We start from the raw sequence: 26,634 nt of genomic DNA on the forward strand, positions 1-26,634 counted from the left end.
GAACACCAGGGTCTGATGCATGGAGCATAGGGACGCGTGGAGCCTGATGTCCCAGTGGAAGGGGCACCACTCGTCCTGTGCAGCTGCGGGCACTTACTTGGGAGCAAACACCAACAAGTCCCAGAGGAAGATACCGGCCCTGCAGTCGTGTTGGGACAGAGCGCGGTAGGGCTAACAGTGCCATGTCCCACCATGTGCCGAGGAAGGCAGCTGAAGTCACACGGCGGGGACAGCAGTGAGAAGGGAGGCTGTGGGGACAGACATCTCTGCTGGCATCAGTAGTAATGAGAAGCACAGGTGCCCCACGGGGCACACTGCTCTGAGGACATTGGGAAAGCAAGGGCAGCTCTGCAGAGCCCTTCCTCTCTTCTTGCCAGCCAGAACACACATTTGCTCACGCTGATGCTGGATATGTTACTTGGTGTTTGGCCCTGCTCGACTGAGAACAGGGAAAAAGATGGTCCCCTGCTACAGCCAGGTTCAGTCATTTGCTGGGGTGCCCACTCTGGAGTCACTCTTACCATCGATGGAGGTCAGGATGACACGTGAGTGGTCGTAGGCGATCACGTTTGCATAGCGGTTTTTTGGTTTATTCACTTCCAGGTTGGAGTTCTCCCAAGTGAACTGCTGCCCTGGATCAATGGACTGTGGAAAGAAAGAGAGGGAGGGAGTCAGCAGTGGTTACAGCACAGTGGGACGCTGCAGCACACGTGTGTTTCAGTCAGGAAATCTGCATCTCCCTGCACACCTCTCCCCAGGCCAGACGCAGCTTCAGTGTCCCCAGCAGCAGTGTCAAGCCAGACCACACCAAAACCCAGTCCCCAGCGGGACCTGCCTCCTGTGACCTGCAGGCAAAGCAGCCCCTCACTAGGGCAGCCTCCTGCAGGTGAGCCTTCACCTCCTCTCTCGCTGCATGCTCATCCTTTCCTCTGGAGCTACCCATCAGCAGAAATCTGGTCTTATGCCAGGACTCCACGGAGACCTGACTGCGCAGTTCTTGACCTAGCGGTTTTATTAGCTGTTGAACTGCAGTCTCCTGAAATACAGCAAGCCCTGGGTGTCTTGTGCCCCAGGAGCTTTGGGTATTAGTGTCCTGCAAGACAGCCTACGAGCTTTTGCCAGGGAATGGTCATGAAAATTGATAGGTTACTATCCACTGCTCCAGCTACTTATGCAATGTAAACAACTCTCATTTGAGTTAATAGAGTGACAAGGAACTATAAACCTGGAGAAGAGACGTGGTTATAAATCTTGGCCAAAGGCCCGCATACTATGCAACTGCCTGAAAAGCAGACATCCCGATCCCACCTGCGTTCCGGCCTCGCACACCCAATGCTTCTCCCACGAGCCATGTGCTGGTGCACCTGGTGCGTGGCTCCGCCATGGCCAGGCAGCCCCTTCCCAAAGCCGTTCCTGTTGTCTTTGTCCATGCACAAAGCAAGATGAAAAAGGACCATCCCCAAAGCACCCCTCCGAGATGGGATGGCCTCTTTGTCTGAGAGATACCTGAGGCACGCAGATAAGACAGCTGCCTCATGCAGGGACTTGCTCTGCACACGCAGCCCTGGGCAAGCCTGGAGTAGGCAGCTACAGCAGAAATCAGTCATCCCATGAACCCCCTCCCCCCGAAATTACCAACCCAGCCAAAGCTTTCTTTAAATCATGCTCCAGCTCAGGGTCCCCAAAGCTTTGCTGGCCCACAGGCAAAAATATTGAGCAAACAGGCCAGGGGAAGCACCGCACGTTATTCTCTCTGCAGACATCCGCATTCATCGCTTGGCGGAGAGCCATGTCAGAAGGTTTCTCAGGCAGTAAAACGCCCGTGAGTCTGTCAGCTCTGGATCAGCTACGAGCAAAAGGCTGAGCCGGGAAGCACAGCTCCCTGACTGGGCTGACCTGGACGGCCCTCACCGTCCCTCTGCTCAGCCTCATCAACCACCGTCTGTGCAAGGTGACACCTGTCGCCGTCCCCTACTTTCCTGCGCTGTTGAGCAGGCACTTCCCAAGCAGTGGGCAGTGGGTGCAGGTACCCAGCTCGGGAACAGAGCACAGGCACTGCCTGCATTGCTGCACTAACACTGAGAGCTCTGTGGCACGCGCAGGGCACGGGCCAGCGCTGTGCCAGGGGGCAGTTGCCCGTCCCTACGTGTGGCCCACGCCGCCAGCCCTCCCCACAGCAGCAGGCCGCCCGCAGGCAGAGGGGCCAATGCTGACGAAAACGCGCAGGAGGATGTGACATCACAGCGATGCTAATAGGTAGTTTGGGAAATGTAGGATGTAAATAGACATTTCCTACAGAAAACCTGTAATTTTCTATTATCAGCGTAGTAAGCAGGCAGCAGCAGCGCTCAGAGGCGCTGCAGCAGGGGTGGTGGGAGTGGAGACCGCAAGCACCGCTTCTGGCTGGAAACCCACTGGCCTGGCTGCCACGGTCCCTGTACACTCGTCTGCCCAGGCACAGAGACGTCCCAGCGCAGCTCACGGCTCTCTGGGGCACTTCATTTCGTTCAGGCACCTGTATTTTGTTTTCAGGATAGGCTGCTCGCTGAATCAGCTCTTTGGATGCTCTCCTCCCTCAGCTGTGTGGCAGGGATGACTGCTGCCCACCTAACGGTGGGGTTGAACTGGAGAAGGGCAATAGAAATGATCAAAGGCATGAAAAAGTAAGAGGAACAAAATGTGTAAGGACTTCTCTGTTTGGACCACTGACGAGTGAGAGGGGTTTTGATACCAGCCTAGTCAATCCGGAGCACACTGAAGGAGAAGCACAAATAGACAATCTAGGGAGGAAAATCCACTCATGCCTATTAAAGACATAAGTAACACTTCTTTTTCAAAAAGGTGGCCTTAGTCTGCACAGACAGCCCATGCAGAGAGCTGGCTAGCTGGTGGTGGAGCTGAGACTGGCCCTGAAGGCATGAGTGAGCATTTTCTTGCCGCTGAGGAGCAACACAAGAAAGCACCAGCCCTACTTGCACCCTGTGAACGCTCGCTGAGTGCCGGGCACAGGTGGGTGCTGGAGCGAGTCCTCCCTTCGCAGCAGAGGCAGGGAGAGCTCAGTGCAGTTGTTAGCGCTCAGTCTACGCTGCCAGTCACTGCCAAAAGGCTGCAGGGCTGCCCAAGCTGTGGGGTGCAGTGTGCTTTGCAGAGCAAGTCTGTGTCCTGCCACAGCGGTGGAAAGGGTTATTTCCTGGGGAAGAGAAGGCTGCCAAGAGTCCCCAGAACCAAGGAGGAGCATCAAGGTGTTGCCATTAGGGTTAATTGCTTTGATGTACAACGAGGATGTGCAGAAACGGTCTAATCATCAGCAGCCTCTTAAGAGGGCAAACAGGTGAGAAAGTCAGAAGTAATACAGCACCTGAGTGCAAAGAGGCTCTAATTAAATACTCCTGCAAATTAGTGACTCATTTAGAAGTAAAATGATTTAATTTAAACTCTGGTGATGAATTAATGTACACCTGTTCCCCCCTTTAAGGCAAACAAATGAGTAAATAAACGGGAGGATGATGGGCTGCTTGGAGAGCAGTTGAAGCCCTTACTTGGAGTGGTGGTTGGCAAGTCTCGTCCCATCTCTGTACAATGCTCTGTAGCGCCTGACTACAGCAGCATTGCCTTGTCTCCCCACCTTGCTCCACAACTGGGAGTGCCTGGGCACTGGGAATCTGCTCTTGTTACTTTCTGGGGCTCGCGGGAATCACTGCTTCATCCCAGAACTTGATCAGAGTAACACTTTCAACTCACTCTTCCTAGAAAGCAGAAGGGCTGGGAAATTGGAAGGAAATGAGCCAGGAACAAACTTAAAAGCACCATGACTTTTAGTTTTGCTTTGCTTTAAAGTGACAGGGGAGATGTTGTAAGACAGCAAGTGCAAATTAGGAAGAAGCCCAATTAGTAAAACTCCTCCTTCCCAGCATGGAAGTGCAAGGAGCAATCTCTCCAAAGTCGCTCAGGGATCCCTGCTGCTACTGCCATCAACATAAAGACTGAGCCAGACCATTGAAACAAGACTGGAAAAAGGCTCTTTCCTGGACACATTGGAGAGCACTTTACAAATGCCTTGAAAACATCCCTGGGTGCCAGTTTGTCTCTCAGATACGGTCTACCTTGGGTTTGCTGCTCCCCTTCCTCAGTGCAGCTCTAGAATCCCTCTGCATGCGGAGTCCCTGCTGGCAGGCATGGGCAGCCCGGGCAGGCAGAGCTGCAGGGCAGCGCGGTGGCTCAGCTGGCCCTGGCTGCAGCAGCCAAGGAGCTGGGTGGCCAGGGCCCCGTCCTGCTCAGCAGCCCAGGTGGCTGCATGGCTGCACAAGGGCATGGGGAGGGGAAGGCGCTCGGGCTGTGAGTGCTTCCCGGCCTCCTGTGAAATCAAGCACATTAGCACAGGCATTGACCACTGTCAATCTGCGCTGCGTCTCAAATGAGGACATAATGCGCTCCTGAATCAATTGCTGGCAGTGCTTCAGCCTTATTATTCTTATTACCGGAACGTGAGTGCTGCGTGCCTGCCAGGCAGCTTCCCAATTAGCCTATTAAACCCACAACACACGGTTCCTCGGGTGCTATCTGGACCCCAGGTCCAGAACCTCCTGGGCTCACCGGCCCCAGGGACCCAAGCATCTCTCCCGCTGCCTTGCCGGGGCTGCAGACATGGCAGATACAATGTCCTCAGTGGCTTTAAGGGAAATGTAAGTGAACACGGGGTTGGGGCAGGCCAGCAGTGTTTCTCTCCATACTGTGGGGAAGGGGCTGCGGCCTCCTCACCACACTGGGAAGCAGGAGCACAGTCAAATCTCATGCACAACCCAAAGATTATCAAGGACTAACATGCCAAGCAGTGGCTCACTGCCTGGCTCTCATCACCTCCCAGCTGCTCTCCTCCCAGGGGCCATCCACTGGAGGGACATGCCGAAGGGACTGGGCATCAGGGGCAATGGCCACAAGCTGCAGTTTGGACGTAAGAAAAAAATTTTCCCCTGGGAAGGTGGTGCAGGATCTAGCCAAGAAATGGCAGCAGCCACTAGGAAAAAGGAACCAGGCCTCGTTGCAGCCAGTCTGTCCCGTGTTTGCTAATAGCAACTAAGGGGACAGCAGCGCTCGGCTTGCTGGATCCCACAGTGAAAGGGCGAGATGCGGTGCATGTGTGCACACTTGCTTGTACCACCAGTGCGGGTACCCCCCAGCCGAGGGCAGGATCCTGCCCCATGTCACAGGCTGCAGCATGGGAAGGTGGCCCACAGGAGGAGCTCCAACACAGCTGCAGCGCCCGCCACAGCCCACAGATAAATAATTAAGGGGCTCAGCCTCCCTTCTACTTATTTAATTCCATTAATTCCACACTGTAAATTCACTGTAGCTCTCACTGTACACTAAAAATGAAATACTCTCCTGGTGCGGTCAGGCCAGGAGCTGCTGCCAGACCCTTGCACTCTGCTCCCCCCAGCTCTGCTGCATGCCCAGGAGAGCATGGAGGGGCTGTGCTATGCCCCATGCCAGAGCAGCCAGCAGCAGAGTTAAATGTGCATGCAGCCGGCTCAGCTCCCAGCACCTGCAGTTCAACCTCTCCTGTCGCACCACGGGTACCAGCAGGTCCAGTTGGGATTGCTCCCTACCCGTTGGGGGTGAGGGCTAACCTGCAGCTCGGGAGCTGCTATTGCTGCAGCTCTCCCCGTGCTGGCTTTGTTGCACAGGCTACTTGGCCACGCAGGCTGGCAAACTGGTGCGAGCCATATTATTTGTTCTCTAACCAGCAGGAATGGAAGCCAGACAGCTCCGAGAAATCTCTGCCACCCTCCCTGCTCCCTTCCCAGGCGTGCGGGGAAGTGCTGGCAGGTCTTGTTTTGTGTCACCTGTGTCTAGGTTACCCTACTATTGCTTGCACAACCAAGGCAAGCGCCAGACTGATGGCTCTGGGCAGCTGACCTCCGTGGTTAAAAGTGCTGTTAAATATTTGCTCTCTGCCTGGGGTGCCACCGCTCCTGGAACGTGAGCCATCTATAAACAGCCCTGCACCCCACGGAGATGTCAGGCTGCTAGGCTGCTCTGCAAAAACACTTAAAATGCAACAATTCCAAAGCACAACCAAACAGCAAATGGGCCTTGGGGGTTCATCTGTGATGCCTTCGTCCCTCAGCTCTCCCTGCTCAGCTCTGCTATGCCCAGTCTGGCAGCACTATCATGCCATAGGGAAACAGGGTTGGGGCCTCCATCTTTCGAAGTGCTGGGTCACCACTCAGCTCTGCGCACGTCTGGGGCTCACACAGTCCCAGGGCGAGTGCTGGGACTGTATCATTACTTAATGACTGCAATTGCACAGAATTTGGCGAGCTGTAGTTCCCTGCCTCTCCCCGTGCCGGGAAGCACAAGCTCCCGCAGGGGCTGCACAGCCTGCTCCCCTCCCACCTCCGCTATTTCTGCATCCACTCTGCAGATCCCCTTACTCAGCAGCGCACGCCGTGCCCACCCTGCCCTCCAGCCCTCCCGCCACAGGCCCCAAAGAGAGCTGTTGCCACGCCAAACCTGCGCACACAAGGACCAGGATGAGAGCAGACCCATCGCTGCAGCAATCCCGCACAGGTACCTGCCTGTGCGTTTTCTGCAAACTCAGTCCAGGATTTTTCTCACTGGCATCTCAAACGGGAAATGACTGTACTGATCCCTACACGCCAACAAGGGGCAACTACTTCTGCTTTGGGGTCTATCCTAGTATCAAACACCATAGGAGCCTGTCATGTTCAGTAATTTCTAGCTGATGAGGAGTCAAATGCAGCAGAATCCAGGGGAAAAAAAAATTACATGCAACAATCAGCCACTTAATAGCTGCTTCAACATGTAAAGTACAACTGATTGGTGCTCTCAACCAGCCATGATATTCTAAAGAAAGAGAAATGAGAAGAGAGAGGCTCATGAAAACAGCTAACAGAATTTACTTAATGCTCATTTTTTCCGAAACAGTTCCCACAGCTCAGTATTACGCTGTAGGCTCCAACCGGCGCAGGCCTAGTGCGAGGGTGGGAGTGCACAGGCACTGGATCCTGCTGAATCCCCACCGCGCAGCAGAGGCACAGACTGCTTGTGGCGCAGCGGACAGCCCTGCTTAACATTTCAGCTGGACTTGTAACAAAAAGCCCAAGGCAGACAGATATGACTGAATACCTTGGCACCACTGGCAGGACGTACACGAACACACAGGTAACTGCAAGGGAAGCACATTATTTCTCTAAACATCTCCCAAGTTGCGACGTAATGCTGTAGCTCGTGAAAGCTCAGCTTCTCTCTCGTCTAGACAGCAGTATGCAGAGGGATGGCAAAGCCCTCCACTTGGCATCCTGAAGCAAAAAGGAGCTCTGCACCTTCCTCAGATACACGCAGCACACCCTTTGAACTAGCTGGAATTTGTCCCTTACCTTCTCAGCACGGAGATCTGCTTTCCCTTTCCTGGCATATATAATCCTACCTCATGGGCAAATGTTCTGATCTCATCTCATAAATCAGTGTAGGTATGCTGCAGGAAGAGGAGGCCACAGGCACAGGCAGATAACAATTCAAACAGAAGTGATAACACATGCAAAGGACACTTCCCGAATTTATTCCCTCTTTAATACTAGTGGGGGGTTTATTTACAAGTCTCCTGCAGCTCAAAGAGGGTCCTGCATGTAAGCACAGGAAACATATATCCTGCCATTGCTGCTCTCACGGCTGCAGAGGAACTTTCCCTGACTTTACAAGTTTTCAACCTAATCATCCAGCCCGGAGAATGGTGAGAAAGGCAAGGCAGCCCTTGTGCAGGTCAGCCCCTTCCTCTCCAGGCGTGCACCCCCTCGGCAAGTTGTCCTCAGGGGAGGATGGCAATCGAGGGGGTCGGGCTTGCAGAGTGCAGTGCAGGATGCAGGGGTTCAAACGCCCAGCACCCGCCTTCGTGTGTGAGCAAAGGCAGCATGAATGGCGGGTGCGGACAGTACCTATCTGGGGGCTCCACTAGAGATGTGGGGGGGAGCGGGAGTGTGATTCAGCAGTGCTGGGGAGTTTGCGCCTCAGGATTCCAGGGCACAGGCAGAGAGCTCCATGCAGGGAGGGGAGCTGGGACTGCTCCAGGGCAGTGGGACATCATCAGAGTTTCTGGTGGCAGAGATGCTGAATGGCACAGGCTAACGCCAGCACAGTCCAGCAGTGGGCAGGGGAAGAGTAGATGAGGAGAGCAGGAATGAAAACCTGAATGCGTGTTTGTCAGCAGCGGAGGATGGCGCAGAAAGCAAAGCTTTGAATGCAGATAGAAGTGAAGGGGCACGGGATGCTGTGGACTGAAATACCTCAGCCCACCTGCATGGAGGGCAGCCCTCGTGGAGCAAAACAACAAAACAGTAAACAGCGACAGCCCAGGTGGGTAGACACGAACTCCCATTCACTCCTAAAACCGTAACCATGGTGGGAGCATGGCGGGCTGCTGCGTGTTCAGCTGCAAGGCCTTTTCCAGGTACAAGCCATGCTTCAACTGCTCAAGGCGAGTTCCCACCGCTCTGGGGCTGGCAGGGAGAGCTGGCAGGCTCCCAGGCCTGGCTCGGGGCCCGCGCAGGCGATGCTGGTGCGGGGGAGGCACAGCGCTGCTTCCAAGCCCTCTCCGCTGGGGGTCCTGGCCAGCGTCGCTCTGCCCCCGCCGCCCGGCATGCTCTCACGCTCACCTCGTACTCCTGGGAGAACTTCAGCCCGTCGTTGGCTTTCAGCCTGTCGATGTTGTCGGCAAGGTCCGTCACGGGGATGGGGGGGTGGTCGCGCATGCCTGCGAGGGAGACAAGGAGGGAGGAGGGAGAGGAAAACGGTTACAGCTCTGCACGGCCGAGGAAGGCTCGACAACAGCATGTGCACAGCAAACCCGACAGGTGGGTGCAAGGCGAACACGTGTGACTATGTGAAGCGCTGGGCGGGATGGATGGGAAGTCGGCGAGATCACACGGCATGCTGCACGCACTCTCAGAGCACACGGTTCGGTGAAACAAAAAAGAAAGGTGATGTGCAGAATGTGCATGACGGGGTGAGCATGCTCGGACAGTACAGCCACCGGGCACACAGAGCAGGCCACGCAGCGGGCAGGGGCTCGGGCAAGCCCCCTGCAGGAACGGGCCGAGGAGACGCTGTCAATGCACTTCCCGGGCTCCGCACGGGCTGAAGTTGAACACACTAATTCTCTGGTGCTCTCACCCCCAAGGGCTGAGGCTGATCCTCTTGCTTACCCCTAACAACGGCATTAGCCAAAAAGAAACTCGCCCACACCTGCACCAGGGGAAACCTCTGCGGTGTATGTGCACAGCTTTTTGGGTAGGCAGATGCTGCCCCAGCCCCTGGGGAGCTAGAGAAAGATGGGAGAGGCCCCATGGAGGAACAGCTGCTCCCCAGGTCAGAGATTGCTGAGGAGAGCAGCTCTGCCCGCAGCTGCGTAACTCAGTCCTTTCCAGCGGTGCTCCGGAGGCAGAGCCAGCTCCAGGGCCCAAAACCCAGCTCCACTGGGCTGGCTCGTGCACGGCACCATGTGCAGTGACATGCCCTACAGCAGCTTCTGGGAGGCTGGGATGCAGCTGGGATGCAGCTCAAGCTATGGCAGAAGTTTTGCCCCGTCTAAAGCAGGGATGCAGTGTGGCTTATCCTGGGCACAGCCCAAGCCCTGCTCAGGGGAGAGGCCCAGAGGAGGAGATCCCACAGGTCCTGCGCAGGGGATGGGTACTGTGGGGGTGCACATGTGGGATTGGGATGAGCCCTACTGGGGCCCTGGGATTCAGGGCTCAACCATCGCAACCTCTTTCTCTGAAGCCGAGATGGTGAATCGGCAGGAATGTGGCTGTGAAACATCTCATCCAAAGCCTGGCTCATCCAAATCCCAAGGCTCGTGACTCCATCGGCTGCTCTGTGGGTTTCCCAGAAACCCCACGTGGGTAATAATGATTATTAATAGGCTGAAGCTGTTGATTCACACCCAGGGAGACAGGCTGGAGCATGGCCAGGAGCTTCTCAATCGCTCAGGAGCCTGAATGCTGCCACAGATGGCAGTGATGGGCCGCTGAGGTGATGGAGCAGTCCCCAGGCTCGGTACGTGCATCTTACATAGTGGTGACAAGTCACTAGGTGATAACAAGGAAGTGTTACACTGCAGCCGCTGCACAGCAGGGCTCCTCACACCTCTGCCAAAAGCATCTGACATTGCTGCATATAGGCAAGACCTGATCCAACACACACTTGTCCTTCTATCACTTGACAGCGCAGAGCTATCCACGGATGGCCTGAGAGCACACGGACAGACGGAGAAGGAAAGATCCCTCTTCTGCCTTGTGCTGAGGTCCTCCTGCAAATGGTCCTCTGTTTGCCACTTCACCCATCAGGATCCTCGAGGTGGTTGAGCAGGCCCACAAAGACGATGCTCTGATTTCTGCACAATTTGCTCATTGGTGCCAGAGCCAGAGCTCCAGAGGCTGTAGCTCAGGAGCAGCCTTTGCAGTGCAGAGCTGTTACTGATGAGCAATTGAATGAGGAGGACAGTGTGGGACCAAGGCAGAAGTGTGGGGCTGGAAGAAGAAAGAGGCCGGAACATAGCCACAGTATGTGCTTATCCCAACACGGTTATGTATGAAGTATGGCAGAGCCACAGATCACAGCAGAGCTGCAGACACTCATCTCTGCTGAGAAATACGAGGGGGTCTCTCCAAACTTCAGTTTTGCTGGCCAAAGGAGTGTTGCAGCAACAAAGGAGCTGCAAGAGCAGATGGGGAGAAAGAGATGGTTGGTATTGCATTACGGTGATCCTAGAACAACTGCCACTGACAGCGTACGGCAAGACAGAGGAGATTTGTACACACTGCCAGGTCTTCTACATGCTGTTCCAATGACTCTGGCAAGAGGACAGTGAGCTCTCCACCAGGCTAGAAGGGCTCAGAGGTCTCACAATGCCTGCAGGGCCACAGACTGCAAAGCCTACTCCTACGCACTTCTCCCATTCCTGTGTGCACACACAGACGCCTTGTACGTCAAGCAGCAGGGAGGACGCGCTTTTATCGTTGCTTGAGAGTGAACTTGAAGCTCACAAGACAAGAGATAAAGGGGCAGTTACACCCATAGTCCTGGTACTCCTCCATCCAACCTGCTAGAGCAGTAAGTCCCTCTGCTCTGTGCCTGGGACTCTGGTGCCAACACTGCCAAGCAGACCAGCTGCACAGCAGTTCAGAGAAGGTCAGCATCCCTTGGCATCCGTTCCGCCTAACTCTATTGCACGGGCGACCCAGCCTAGGGAAGCCAGTTTGCCTGAGGTAGGAGGAGAGTGTGTTCAACCGCTGGGCTGCAGAGCACCCTTCAATTTGTCCATTAGGGGTTTTTAACTGGCCACCCCCTTCAGAATGGCCAAGGTTATCTGTCCCCACGCAGGGCCAGCTGCAGGCCTGGTGCCACGGCAGAGCCTAGCATGCCACTATGAGGGGGCAGGAGGCCTGGGAGCAGGCGAAGGGCATAGCACCCGGGGCCTTCCCTTCTGCACTGTGCTGCGGTGAGCTGCTGTAGTGCCGTGCAAACAGTACCCGAGCTTGGCCCCCACGTCATGTCAGAAAGTGAAATCACTGCCGGTCTACAGTCTGCTGTGAGTGAGGGTGACCTTCATGACATTGAAACAAAAATTACAGAGATGAAAGGGAAAGAAAAAGCAAAAGGTTTCAAAAGATAAATACAGGAGTTAAAACTAACTTGAGATATTCGGGCAACTGGGGACACTGGCACCTGCGAAGAAAAGAAATGGGGCAAGAACAGAAATCCCATTAGCCTTTAGTAATCATTGCAGAGGTTCAGAAACGGAAAGACAAGAGATGAAGATGCAAAGGAAAGCACCATCTGCCGCAGCACTGGGAGCCTCCCTCCTTGCACAGGACCGGCTGCCTGGCCCCGGGGGCTGCTCTGCAGCTGGCCGTTACACACCCGGCTTTTGGCTCTGGCCAGTGCCATCCCCTGATGCTGACAAACACGTGGAGCTGGAGGTACTTGCAGGGGAGTGAGCACACAGGTCTTCATATGACACCAAGAGCTACGCTTCTCACTGCACACCACTGTCCACGGCCCCGTGCCCAACGGGAGCCAGCAAGGGCAGGTGGATGGCAGGTACAGGGGACATCTGTGCTGCTCGGTGGCCAGGAGGACTGCACTCAGCCCCAGCAACCTCTGCTTAGTGCCTCTGAGCCTCCGGCTCACTTGCAGCTCATCAGCAGCACAACTCAGCCTCATTTCATGGCATATTGGGACACTGCCTGGTCCCGTATCCGCTCAGCGACTTGGCACAGCGCTACATTAGTACAGGGAGGCCAACACTGGGGGAAATAACCCTTGTCTGAAGTAAAAACCACAAAAATGAGAAAGCTTAATATTTAATAACAGTAGCCCAATTAATTATGCATTATACAAGTCTTCCCTCCTCAGCACACTCCAGCAGGGAGACCAGCTACCGAAGCGTGCAGGGCCGGTGGCCAGCACCTCTTGTCAATGCATCCACGCAGCACTGCCTCGACCTCGGGGCGGGTGACAGGGGTAACAGCATGGGCCCACTGGGCTTGGTAGTTTTCATGCCTCCTCATTAGCGAGGACAAGCTTGACAGGAGCTGGAGCAGTCGCTTCTAGCTGCATGACACCTGCTTCCGCCCCGCGGAGCCTCACAAGCGATGCGGGGGGAAGGAAGGGAGGAGGACACAGTGCTGTCACTTGGTCGGGGAGCGTTGGCTAGCAGCATCCCAGAGTGAACTGGGCACTTTCAGTTGTTTTTGTCTCTCCAGAGAGCTCTGTAAACTTACCGAATGAGCCAGTGCTTTTGGCTTATCCTTAGGTACAGGTGGTAAAAGAAAAACTCCTGGCAGCTCTTGACCCTTCCTAGCTCTAGCAAGGGATGTCCTTGTTGCAAACACCCCGATCTCGTTGGAGATGGGCGTAGGCACAAGCCTGACCTGTCACACTCCTCTGTGCAATGTAAACCATGAGCAAACAGCAAAGATGGCTCTTGTGTCCCTGGGCAGTGGAGATATGTCACAGAGACCTGTCCCCATGCACAGGTGTCCAGGAGCGACCCTATTCAACACCTTGCTCCTCCTCAAGAAGCTGCATGCTGTTGCTGACCTTGTGTGACCCCTTCCCCCAGTGCTGCTCCCAGTGATCTGCCTGATCTTCCTCTAGCGCAGGTGCCTCCCTTGCTCCCCACTGCTGCAATACCACGCTGGTCTGCATCGTGGCCAATTAACGTGCCAGGTCTGCTGGCAACTTCCAGGCTGTCGCTGCATCCTACCCGTGGGATCTGCCATCGGTCCTGCCTGGGAGATGCACTAACTACGGATCTCTGACAGCTGCTCTGGCACAGAGGGAGATGTGCTGGTAAAGCCCACCCCAGGTCTGAGCCAGGCCGCTGTGAGCGGCAACAGGAAAGGCTCCTCTACCCTCCCTCCCAGACACAGCAGGTTTACATCAGGAAACGGTCCCTTCAAAACTCTCCTCTTAGATGAAAGCTCTTAGATGAATGAGCAGCAGGAGGAAAAGGAAAGTAGGTTACAGACCAGGAGGAGCTGCAAGTTAGAAGAGAGCTGTATGTGCCTCATTTATTGCTGAACTGCTCCCTCCATCACAAAAGCCCAAGCGCTCCCCCGCTTCATCTAGGACTTGGACTCTCTGAAAGGCTCTGAACAAGTCGGGGCAAACCTGTCTCTGATCGCTACGACGACAGGTACTGTGCTTTTGGTGCCATCAGAAACATACAGACACAAAGCAGCAGCACGAGACCTTTCTGCAGTGTGAAGTACAGTTGCCTCCGCGGGCTGGCAAACTAGCTACACCCTGAGGCACCACAGGCCAGTGCAGGCACGATGAGATGCTCTGCAGTGAACAGTTGCATGCAGACAGCAACAGCTTTTACTGAACTATCATCCTCCGTGCTGAGACCAGCGTGACCAGCAGCGCCCTTCACTACGCCACAGCACTGGCTGGGGAGCAATGTAGGCTGCAGGTAGCTCTTCTCTTCACCCTTAGCTGAGCAGAGCAGGAGAGTCAGCACACCGAAGATCCCAGGAAAAAGCTGCTGAGGACACCCTCAGCAGTACAAGGGCTCTCTGTACCTCCTGATCCCCCCAGACGCAGCCCCTGTGGCCAGCACTGCACCAGTGGTACTCAGCGCTGAATCCCAGCCTGGACCAAGCCAGTGCAGCACCCGGGAGCAATGCAGGTGCAGGCACTGGTGAGCTCTCTCAACTCTGCATGGAGGCTCCTCCTGGCTCAGGACAACTGCAGTGAGCTTCACATAAGGTCTGACACACACCACACACTAGGCTGTTCCCGTCCAGGTTCCCCAGCCTTACGTGCCTGCAGTGACAGGGCCAGGAAGAACGATTTGCAGACCACAGAACGGACACCTGGATATCCTCGGTCTAAGCCCCCTCTGTGCCACTGTGACTGAGAAGGTGCAGAGCTGCTGCGGGGGAGGACTGCAACTCCTCCTCTGGCATGAGGACCTGGCGAAGGGGAACCGGAGGAGTTGGGGTGCAAGGGGGTTAGCTGCTCCCTACCTGGAGTCTGGTAGTTGAGCCGCCTCATCTCGACTGGGTCAGAGGAGTGGGCCAAGAGCGAGTCCTTCAGGCCGATGGAGTGCTCATCCTTGGAAGAGGGGGAATGTGCCCTTTTCCTACGGACAGAGAGAACAGAGACAAGCAGGTGAGTTCTGGCAGAGACTGGCATGAACCGTCCTGGGAAGGAGTCTGGGTCCCGGCGTCCCAGGTAGCCAGCTCCATCCCAGGCTCCCTGGCGCTCTGGGCAAGTCACATCCTCATTCGTGCCTCCAATTTCCCATCTATGAAACAGGAAGGATCATATGAAAGTGACGGCAGAGGTTTGATTAGTGAGGCACTTTGGAATGTGATATTCTGTGTAATATTTATTACAGAAAAAGCAGATAGGTGCAAGATGTTGTTTCCTCTTACTCTTTCTAGGAACTATTTCCTGTAGTGGAAGGATATAATAAAATTTTTTTTTCAAGTATTAGAAATATTTAAATATAGAATGCTGTAATATAATAGTGTAAAGGCTCTTCAGGGTGTGTTTTATTGGGCCATTAATACATGTCTTGAATGGCTGAAGGCACCCAAGGCATGTATTAATGGAACAATAAAATACACTGTTGTCTCTTCATGCTATATTTATGCCTAAAGCAACGCCACCACCTCAGGCTCTTGCTAAAATTCACAGGCAAAGCAGGGACAGATCCAATCAAAAAGTGGACAAGTGAATATTAAGGAGAATCTAATACTGCAAGAAGGGTTTCTAACAATTCTTTAAGTCCCACTTCTTGCTCTATATTACAAATATAGTGGATATACCCATGCAGTAGAGAGAGGCGTTGGGCAGGAGCTGGACAGCAGTACTCTGTTCTGAGTCTGCGCTGACCCTGATGCTTTGCCAACGTGCTGAGCATGCAGCAATACGCAGAGACTTTGTCTTTTGGCTACAGCCCCAAAATGGGTTTTGCCTGATGGTGAACCCCTCTGCTGACCTGATGTTTTCTGGAAGAGAGGGACCTGCATCACTGCTAGTCTGCCCGAATGCTAGCACATTTGCCGTCCTCCAAATCGCAACAGTCAAGTCTCTGCTTTCTACCCCCTTGTGAGGCATTTTGAAGCACCCTGAAGGGTTGCCAGCTGCTGCACAGAGGCAGCTGCATCTCTGGAAAGAGGTGACCCTGAGCCACGCGTGATCAGAAATGCTCTGCGCAGGCACAGGGCACTATCACTTCCACAGGGAGCCGTGCATGCTGGGCTGGCACTAGTGAGAAGCAATTAGGGAAAATTTAGTGCATAAATCACAAGTGAGACCTGTGTTCCCGCTGTGGCCCAGACTGCGAGCAAGCTCCGTTTGCAGCCCGTGGCTGCATCAAACACTGGAGTTGTTCAATGGGGAGGACCAGCTTGTGAGTCTTACGCTACTCTGAGTCATCTTAACATCTCAGAAGCTTTCTAGCTGCCTGGACCAAGACAAAAGAGCTGAAGGACTGAGAGCATTGATAGAAAGAAAGGAAAATACATGGCAAACAAATAAAGCAGTGTTTCTCCTATCTGGAGCACAGCAGGATGTGCCATGTGCTACTGTGTGCCAGTCCCTGAGCCCCTGAGCAAAGTGGCCCAGCTTTTCTGGGGAATGGGCACAGCACTTAATTAATGTTTGTCTCTCTCATTAGCCTGCTCAGGACAACCGCTAAACAAACCTCCAGATCCCAAGCTATCCACTGCCACTCAGCTTCAATTCATTCCCATTGTAGATTTGACACTGCAGCAGAATATGCTGCACAGATACCTTTGGGAGAAAACTCCTCCAAAGCAAAAAACTGTAGGATAACACAGCATCGCTCTGAGCACGTGGGTGGTGCTGGAAGGGGATATGCTGCTGCTGCTGCACGGGCTAGGAGACAGCAGGGACAGGAATGTCAGGTCTGCGCACAGTGGGCTGGTGCTGCTTCCTGGCGCTCCACTCACACCAGGGACAAAGCAAAGCTGAGGCAAGCTGGACACAGCAGTCTATGGGGCCCAGGTACAGAATCCCCCCTAGGGCAATTTTCTCTCCTTAAAGACCAGCAAACACTTTGTTTCTTAGAATTGCCTGGTATTCCCTCAAAGCTTCATCATTACAGACTGCAAGAATGCACTTGCATTCTTGATGCAACAGCTCTCAGTCTGAAGTGACTGAGAAAACAAAGAAATACCTATAACTGCTGGTGTTGCCATTTTTTTAATTTTTAATTTCATTGCAAAAACAATCTGGGAAGTCTTTATGTTGGAACTATCTCCCCAGGAGCTGTGAGAGGCTGACAATTGCTGGGAGGCTGATACCTTTGAGGAAACAAAGTCTTTGTAAACCCCCAGAGCTGGCATGCCCCATGCTCCCAAAACCAAAGATGCCCCTTACTAGCTTCAGGCTTGATTTTTAAAAAGGGAAATAGACTTGAAATTTTAGCAAAACAAGATGATAAAATGGATTCCTACCTTTCTTGTTTACTAGATCCAGGGAAAAGCAGAAACAGAAGAAAAGAGATGATCACTGACACAGAAAGGCACTGACTGCACATGCACAGCAGAGCTCCATTTAATCAGACAACAAAGCCAGCTCCCTTCCCTGAGCTACAGATACATATGTAAATAGAGAGTCCAGGAGGAGCAGAACCTCGGAGCTGAGCTGATAGAGATTGACCTGCTATAATTGAACAGGCTACACGAACACATGCAAATGCAACCTGTGGCTCCTCGGGAGGACTAACAATCATCTCACACTACAATTACAGCTCTAGCAGGACTGCTCTGCTATGCAAAAGCAGGTGGTTGCTTCAGCAGGGAGCACAAAGTGTGGATGGTCCTGATCCGGTAGCCAGGACTGAGAGGCCTCAAGAAGAGAGCTCCTACTGTGATTTCAGCCTGTCACATCCATGCCCTGTTCTCACCACCAAGATCACGTTCCTCAGTCAAAATTCACAGTAGTAGGGGCACCTGCCAGAAATCAAGCAGGCAATTTCCACAGAAAATCAGTACTAGAAAAGTCCCCAAGGCTGCAAATCCAAGCTGTGAGACCAGAGAGCCGTCAGACTAGCTTTAGGGACAAAGCTACTCTCCTCTGTCCCACTGCTCACACGTTTCCAGAATCCACAGCAGCTCTGCGTCCTGGGGCTGATATTAATTACCTTCTGCATACCCAGCCCTTCTGCTCTCTTTATAAAGCAGCCTTCTGCTGTGCCAGGTAGAGACCTTCCTCCTCCCCATGACCACCAAGGGCTGTCTATCAGAGCACCCTGTATCTGAAGGCTACAAGGAGGGTCTTGAAGGTGCCACCACCTGTACTGCTCATGCCATAACTGCTATGTCCTGGACTGGATCTCACCTTTTGAAGAGGAGTATAGCAATGACTATGATGATGATTAATATCACAGCCAGGACGGGTCCCATCACCCACAGCATCTCCGGTTCATCCTGCTGCTTTGCTGAAGCCACTTCCATCACGATCTCATCCGAGTAGGGGCTGGCTGCATATCTCTTCTGAACAGCACCAGCAGGAGAGAGAGAGAAAAGAAGGCATCCATTATGCTAAAGCAACAGCTACATCCCTGAAATGTGGAGGTTTCCCCTTGCCTCTGGATAGCAGGGAACGGTCATGCTTCTCAAACCCCAGCAGCACACCACAGGATCCTCCCTCCCTCGGCATCAGCGGAGGCCACGCTGTGGAAACAGTCTCTTCCTGGTGTGAAACATTCCCAGTGCCAGCAAGTTCCTGGCTAGCAGACCTGTCCTCGAGGTGCCAAACTGGAGCAGCCCAGCTAAGAGCCACTTGCCAGCCCTGGATTCTGTCGGAGCCAAATCACAAGCTTTTGAATCCCAACCAATTGCACAGTGGGGCTGGCTGATGATTCCTAAGTGGTTTATAATACCTGCTGTGCTGATATCAACACATCTCTCCAGGACAGGGCTATATTAGGAAAACCCCTGCTGGGCTAGGCGGTTTTCTTAAAGGAACGAAATGACAGGAACATTTTCTACCTGATGTCTCAGCCCTGATAAACAGACCTTGGAAAAGGGCTCATACTCACAGCTTCCTTTCCAGAGACTTCTGCAATCTGGCAGCCCAGTGATTTATAACTCGAAGGGACAGCTTTCTAGCCCCACCAGCAAGACAGGATTAGCAGACCCAAACCTTTCCTGCAGAAAAATGACACTGCACCTGGCTTTTTCTGCTGCTGTTGCTAAGGCTTATGGAGCTATGTTGTCCCTTCACAGCTCAGCTTTGCTGGGTCAGAAGGGTTAAATGCTGCAAAAAAGAAATCCTTTCCCCCTATTAGAGAGGGCCAGAGCTGTACCAGTTCAGTGCCTGTGGCTTTTGAGCAGCACCCGCTGCCCTGCTTTAGGGAGCCAGGAACGCTCTGCTCCTGCCATAGAAAGTTTCGGTCACCGAAGAGGTGCCTGCGGATCTATAAATCGCCTGCTTTAAGGTCGAAGTTTAAACATTCATGTCTGTGTGCATGTGAGGGGAAGAAAGGGAAAAATCAAGCGTGCTGGTGTCAACGCAAATGCACATCTTGATCTCCTCTCACAGGTGCCCTTGATCCCAGCCAGCCTGGTTTCAAACATGCGTGGAGTACAGAAAACGCTCTTATCTGTGACATCCTTCTGGCAGCACGCACAGGTGCAGCTCCCTAGCTGCTCGCCTCAGATTTATCAGCGGTCAGAGATGCCACTGGCTGGAAAGGGAGTGTAGGGGGTGGTTGCTGCTTTGTCCCTGAAACCTTTCAGCCCTTCGAGACCCTGCTTCAATGACCCTGAAATAGCTGCTGGCTCCCGGTTCAGCTGTGTTCCTAGAGAAAGTCTGCACAGGATCACTACAACCCATTGCCCCCTCGTCTAGTTCAAACAACAGGGCAGGGAGTCAGCCACAGCTCTGTCTGAGCATGGCAGAGACAAGACGATGCTACATGGGTGGTAAGAGGATGGGGCAGAAGGCCTGGGGCTCCCCTTTGGACGGACAAGCGGCTACTCTGTGAGGAAGGCACAAGGGCTTTGCCTGTGACTACCCAGAAATCTCATGCTGCATTAAGTGGGGAGGAAGGAGCATGCTGATCTGTGCAGCAAGGTAACATGTGTCCATCTCCAAAGCTTTGTGCAAGGGGCAAAGATTCATATTTTTGCAGATACACTTTGGAAATGCCTCCTTCCAAGAGAAGACAGAAGCAGAAGAGATCAGAAGGACTGTTATCTCAGTGGTATTTCCAAAGGCAGACTGTGAGGCGCAGGTGCCCTGCTCTCAGAGATGGTGTTTCAACCACACTCCCCTTTGCCTTTGAAGAATGGCGATGTTATGCTCGCCTGCTGACACTAGAGACACAGCAAGCAATTTAAGAGGAGTTGAGTGGGGGAGATAGTGCACAGCCCTGGGCAGAGTGCCTCATGCTTCAAATGAAAATGGGTACGATGCAGCGGGGGATGCAGAAAGGTCAGATCTCTAGGGTCAGGGTGTAATAAGTCTGCTGGCTGGTGGCTCACTGGAGGACTGTGGCAGACCTATGCTAGGGAGGAGATGATGATAGTCTGGGATCATCTAGTTAAGGTCATTTCTTCTTGACGGTGATTGCCACGATAGCACATCCTGAGGCCCCTGCCTTACCTTGCTGTTAATCTGTGACTCTTCCCTCACCAGTGTGCCCATCTTGCCACAAGAACATGTGAGCTGGATGAGTAATGAAGAACCTGACCAGCCCTAATGAGCCATTACAAGCAAACGAGGCTGAGGAAGGAAGCCACACCTTGGAAGCCGACCAAAGGATTCTGTGCATCTCTATTATTCCCATTATTTACACACTGGCCGCTGCTACCGCCGCCACCACCACTTCTGTCCTCTGTGTTTACAGCTGGACACTGATGCACAGATCTCACCGTGCTGCTTCCCACTTATTGCATCAGCTCTTCCCTTCCCCTCACGTGCCCATGCCCCGTGTGCTTGGCGGCATGCTGCCGACAAAGGCATGGCCCATTTGCCTCTAGCAAGGAGAGGCACAGGAGCAGGAATTCCTACACGGCATGCATGTGCGCGGCTTTGCCCTGCTGACAACCCAGTGCGACAGGAGACAGGATTGTTTGCTTCTCCAGATATCATCTAGAACTGAGACTCTGGCCAGAGAAAGGCCTGTGAAGGCAGGTGTGCAGAGGGAGCATCCTGCTCGCTGCAGAGCCTCAGCAGCCACTGTGCAGGGTAGGATTTCAAGGGGCTCTTTTCCACAGTCACTTACTAGAACCAAAGCAAAATGAGAACCTACTCCATCCCAACCAGGTGTCAAGCTCTGCTCTGTGCACAGCCCAGCAAGCCAGAACAGAGGTTGTGTAGAACACGTACGTTGACACTGCCCTCCACTCTCATCTATTATGTCAAACATACGTGCCATTTCCCTCCAAAACCACCATCTATCAAGTCAACTCCCACGGCCGCCTCAGCTTGTTGACACCATCTACACAGCCTCACTCTCTTCTCTTCAGAGAAAACTCCATCATCCCGGCTCACAGTAATTGTTCACCCTGCCTGCACTGAGCCCACCTCAGCTCTGCTAGGAAAGGCTGTGCCCCCCCAGCAGAAAGTCCTTACCGTGTCTCCATCCTCCAGTGAGGCCAGCACGAAGCAGCGATAGCTCAGGTCTTGAGACAGGGGCTTGTTGTAGAAACCTTTGTAGTTCTTCTCGTCCCCCAGGGTGAAGGTCTCGGGCAGCACATCCACTTGAGCAGCAATGTAGGGCTTGAGTCTGTCTGCTTGGCGTCGCTGGCGCCTGCTCTGACTCCCTTGGCTTATGGCCTCCAGCAGCTGGGGACAAACAAGGTGCATCACTATTGCTTCGCCCAGTGTGACACCGCCTTACGCTGTTACCTTACCGGTTGTAGGACTCAGCAGGGTGGAAAGGAAGGGAGGAGAAGATACTGGGTTTGATTTGGACGTGGTGGTACAAAGAAACCAGAGGGATGCTTTATCCATTTAGGCATTGCTGAGGCACGCGTCCGCAGACCCTCACTGCAAGCACCTCTGCCAGGAGCTCAGCTTTGGGAGAGTCCTGAGCCCTGGAATGCTGACACGGTGAATGTTAGGGCTGAGACAGCCTGGCTGTGCCTGTCACCCCGAGTTAATGCATCCCACTGGGCTGCGAGGGAACGGGGCCACATTCTGCAGCCCAAATATTGGTCTGGACAGCAATTCACACTCTCTATGGACGCTGGATGTGAATTACAGCTGAGGCTGATGTATAGGGAAAAAGTGACATTTGCTGTGTCTTTCCCTTCTGTCAGTGCTTTGATATTTCACCTGCTGCTGGGTTGCAGGCAGAGCTTTGTGTAAATCACACAGAATGATAACAGATTTCATGGGATGTTCAGAGTAAAAATGGCAAATTTCATAGTCAGCCACAAATTCATGAAAAAGGATATAAACACACAAAAATTCAATTACACTGCTAAGAAAGACTCTCAGATGTTTAAAGATGTTTTTCTAATGAATAAAAATGAATATCAGGCTTGGAACAGAAATTCTAATTTAAAGTGAAGAAGGAGGCATGAAATACATTTCACACACGAATGTATCAGTGCAGCATTGTCAGGGCAGACAGGGAACGTCAGTGAGGCTGGGGACAGTGATGTGCACGCAAAGCCACGCTGCTGAGCTGAGCTCACTCCCTCTGAGGAGGAAAAGCTGGGTAAGGAACCCCCCACTCCTTCCCCCCAACAGTCCATCCTTGCCCTCCTATGAATACTCATGTTGGAGCAATGTAGGAAAGCTATAGCTTGTCATTGCAATATCAAAAAAAAAAAAAGAAAAGAAAAGAAAAAAAAAAGAGAAAGAAAAAAAAGGGATGGAGAAATCTCAGCTTCACAAATATCCTTGTAACCGCAGGGGAAAAAGGCAGAAAGATAGTCTTTGGACTGTGGAGTTTGCTCCCTGCACACACCTCTGGTATCTTGGCTGAAATTACAGCTGAGCTCTTTGGGACAGAAAGCACAGCTGTATGTGCATGGGCATGAAACCACAGAGCTCCAGTTGTGATTGAGGTTGCTGGATGCTACTGCCACTTATATATCTAACACACACCAAAAGAATGCATCAAAAGAACGCTAGGCTTGCAAAGTTCAGATCCCGAAAAATTAGAAAATTAATATTGCCTGTGCAAAATTAATTCAGCTGTCTTACATATGTGCATTGTGTTACAATTCTTGACTGCATGGTCACATACTATCTTTTCTGAGACTCCCCTGCTTTGTTCAATACACAGGGCAGACAGTGCTTAATCAAAGAGCAGCTATTCCATATTTTGTTTTCTTCTTTGCTTTATGCAGCTTACTATTCAAATCCAGCTCTGAAGACAAAATTAATAATTTCCTCGTGGGCTTTTCTATGGTGCTGATCACTATAATATTGCAAATGTTTCACAGATATTAACGATCTTATCTTCCAAACACCCATATGAGGTGAGATGAAAGCGATTATCCTAATTTTACAGATGGAGAACAGAGATGCAGGGACATTAATGTAAAAAATGACCACTAATTTTGAATGTCAAATGGAAAAGACATCAGCTTGTTTTGTTTTTAAAGAAAACTTAGCATTTTTTTTATAGCACTGACTGTATCCAGCAGAGCTCCTATTGACTTTCTCTGCAGCTGGGGATGCTTAGGCTTTGCAAATGAGGCTCCAGGATCTCAAACTGAACACTCCAAAAAACCAGAACATGCAAGACAGTGGCTGCTAATGAAAATTTTGTTTTACATTATTTGTCCAGGGCTGGGTGAAACAGAGATAGAAACAGAGATAAAAAGCTCTCGATAGCTTTCAAGCACCTAAAGCTCAAAACCAAACCATCCTTTCTCATCCTAGTTTTCCACTTCTGATGACATCTTCCAACTTTTGCAATGAAATGATGCAGGAGACCTACAGATGATGGTTCTCCATCACACAATTGTGCTTCACGTGCAGAACAGATCCACCCATACGCACTGTGAGCTGGGACCCCATGGAAAAGACTGTGCAATCATGTAATTAAAGATTAATGATAAGCAAGGGCTGACTTACAGCTTCTAACACTTCGTAATTTCTGAGTGCTTCAAGCTTGCAACTTTGTTCTCTTAATGGACCCTTCTGTGTGTGATTTCTTGGAATTTTTCTTTATTACTTTGCGGGGGGGTGGTCTGTGTGGGGAAGATAGAGCCCACAAACCCCTTGCGTGGGACTCTCCTGACACCTGCACACATACCGCGCTACTGGTGTTGGAGGACTCCTGCACAGAATAAGCTGCACCTTGGGGTGAATGGGCTGCTGAATGCTGAAAGCCTTTAACAAGCAAGTGTGAAAGGAGCTTTTCAGGTTTTGTTAGATACCAGGGTGAACTCTTTATCCAAACTGCAGGCTTAGCTCCCATCCACAGAGGGAAAAGCCTCCTGACAGAACAGCTTAATAAATTGAAAACAATACCTTTCTCTCCTAGCTTGTTTTCAGAATCAGCATGGTTGCTTCAGCTGAAAAAGGTTCCAAAGTGTACAACCTGAGACAGGATCTGTCCTGGTCAGAGCTCCGAGACACTCAAGTGTGGTCTCCTAATGGGGCACATTCTGGGAGGTGGCTCCTCCCTCACTTGACTCGTGTCTCCCTCCTACATGCTGTCACCAGCCAAGAAAGGTGGTGGGCAGTGCACGTCCCACAGCCCCCATCTCTGACATACAGCCTGCCCCTGTGTTGCTGCACCCATGCTGTTGCCAGGAGGCCTGGGCAAAGAGTGCTGGGCCACTTCCATCACAGCAGCTGCTACAGACTCCTACCTGGTCCAGCTCCATCTCATCAGGCGTCCGCCACCGAGCAGTCGGGCTGCTGGTGCTCTGATCCGCTGGCACAACCACGATGTAGTACCACCTGGGAAGGAAGGAAAGCATAAGCGCTGGACACTCAGTCATCTCTGAGTCAGGCCACTGAGTAACACATGCCATATGCCTCCCAAGGACAACCTGCTCCTTTCCCTGCCCTCTAAGCAGCAAAAGGGTTCAGTAAGGAAGAGGCCAGTTTTCCAGCTGCACCAGAGAAGAGAATACTCCCGTTAGCACTCATTAGGTTAATGAAGATCTACAGACTGTGCTCCGGAGGGTGGTGTAGGAGCTGTGAGAAGGACATTTATATAATCGGATTGTAGCAGGAACCCCGGGGGAATTGTGCTTCAGCGCAAGGATACCACAGTAACGAATAAGACTTCCACAAACTCGCTTTTTTAATCTCCTTGAGGCTTTAGGCATTATTTATTTAAAGGATATTATACAGTGTCAGAGAAAGTCCCTCCTGATCCTCAACTGTGTTTTTGCTGGTAGCATCTGGAGTATACCCACTAGGGTGAGGGCAAACTGTCAGAGAATTGTCTTAATTTTACTGCACATAAATATTTGCTCAGAAAGAGCCAGCAGTGTGATCCCATGTTACAGGTAAATGCCTGGCTCTGTACCGCAGCCTGCTTGGAAATTCACTCCCAGGTTACAAAATCCACAGGTTGGCAGAGCTCTGCCCTGCCTTCTTCCCCATCTCTAGACCCCCACCCTGCCTTCTCCACCCAGGCACGGCACCTACCTAACCGGCACAGTGGTCTGGACTTTGGGAAGGGTGAGCGTGAATTTTCCTTCCTGTATGTACTTGTTTGTGGCGATGGGTTTGCTTTGCAAGACGTCAGGAGCGGTGCGGATTGAGACGAGGTGCTGGAGCCCCCCAGCACTGCTCCCACGGTTCATTAGCACAAAAGAATAGTCCGTGTCTGGCTGGAGGTCACTTATGAGTTTCTTCATCGAGTGGCCGTCCACCTCCACGCTCTGGCTATTGTACAGAATCTGAAACGGGAAAAGGACACGCTCATGCAGCCGACAGCTGCTGATGAAAACTCACACTCAAAACAGCAGTGATAGATATGACGATTTGGCTCTGGACCTTCCCTCAGGTGGTTCAGCTACTGTGCGCTTCATAAACAGCCATAAATCTTTAGTTAAAGAAGAGCAATCCCCAGCAGAGGGTTGAGCTGTGCTCCCTGTGCCTCGCAGCGATGGAGCAGAGAGGGGGTCATCTCAGCAAAGCCCGGGTGGCCGGCACCAGCGGTGAGGCTGGTGGTGCCACCCGCCCTGCTTCTCAGCACCGGTTTGGGGGAGAAATCCAGATGGGTGTGCTTTGCCCTCGTGCGGAGATGAATGGGTCTTTGTTTCTTGTCTCACGAGGCTACAACACACAATATGCTTTTGGTGTAAAATCCCGTCTGCTTTAAATTGGTGTCACTCCCATGTCTACCAGCTGATGCCTGATCGAATGGTTAATGCAGAGAATCCCCCACCCAGCAAGGTGACTGCAGGGGTTACACGCCTCACCAATGATCTGACAAATCCCGCGCAGGGCTCACAAATTGGTACCCGAAACAGCAGCTCTGCAGGTGTGACACCCCGTTGCCATGACAACAGATACTGGTGCCGTGCCAGCCGTGGGCAGGAGATCGGCGCTGCTTTTCTGCTTTTCGCTGCCGCGCTTGCAGCGAGGGGCTGCTGGGCAGGGCAGGGCAGGGCAGGGCCGAGCTGCTGGTGGCGCGGGCAGTGGGCAGCCCCCACGCACAGCTTCCTCCCTTGGGCTCACCGGCCCCTCGGCTAATGACATTTTCTCAGCTCCCTGTTCCAGATATGCAGGACCCCATCTCCCTCTGGGCACAGCAGCCATGGGCACTGCTGTATTAGCCGCACCAAACAGCCTGTCTGCCCTGGGAACCTCGATCCCAATCCTGCTGGAACCCCGAAACCCTGGGTGCTGCCTCTGCAAAGCCAGAAACTCAAACAGTTCACCAAGACAGAAGCAAATGGGGTGTAGAGAACTGGAGAGACCAGAGGTTGTGCCCCAGCTGTGATAAACCAGCATGTTTCCTTCCACTGGGCGACCGTCCAGCATGGCAGGGGAGTGCTGGATTCCTAATAGCAGTGCAGGGACACAGCAGGCCAAAAACTGGCAATGGCAGAGCTGCAGCATGTTAAACCATGGCAGCTATTATGGGCCACAGGCAGAGACCACACAGTAAAACGTGCTCTTTCCAACAGCGGC

At 52.6% G+C, this 26,634-nt stretch overlaps 1 protein-coding gene across 2 annotated transcripts in view; it reads right to left on the reverse strand.

Moving 5' to 3' along the window:
• The window catches only part of PTPRF (protein tyrosine phosphatase receptor type F), a 260,445-nt gene that overhangs the window by 18,099 nt on the left and 215,712 nt on the right, over window positions 1-26,634 (reverse strand). The window contains exons 15-22 of one of the 2 annotated variants that reach the window (XM_075155995.1): window positions 25,141-25,394; window positions 24,351-24,441; window positions 21,145-21,357; window positions 17,902-18,056; window positions 14,553-14,668; window positions 11,710-11,742; window positions 8,673-8,770; window positions 522-645 (exon numbers count right to left, since the gene is read on the reverse strand). In XM_075155995.1, the coding sequence (XP_075012096.1) occupies window positions 522-645; window positions 8,673-8,770; window positions 11,710-11,742; window positions 14,553-14,668; window positions 17,902-18,056; window positions 21,145-21,357; window positions 24,351-24,441; window positions 25,141-25,394 (1,084 nt within the window). The remainder of the gene's footprint in view (window positions 1-521; window positions 646-8,672; window positions 8,771-11,709; window positions 11,743-14,552; window positions 14,669-17,901; window positions 18,057-21,144; window positions 21,358-24,350; window positions 24,442-25,140; window positions 25,395-26,634) is intronic. The other variant, XM_075155994.1, reaches the window with a different exon arrangement.

Source organism: Calonectris borealis, chromosome 8, assembly GCF_964195595.1.
Source record: "Calonectris borealis chromosome 8, bCalBor7.hap1.2, whole genome shotgun sequence".
Taxonomy (NCBI): Eukaryota; Metazoa; Chordata; class Aves; order Procellariiformes; family Procellariidae; genus Calonectris; species Calonectris borealis.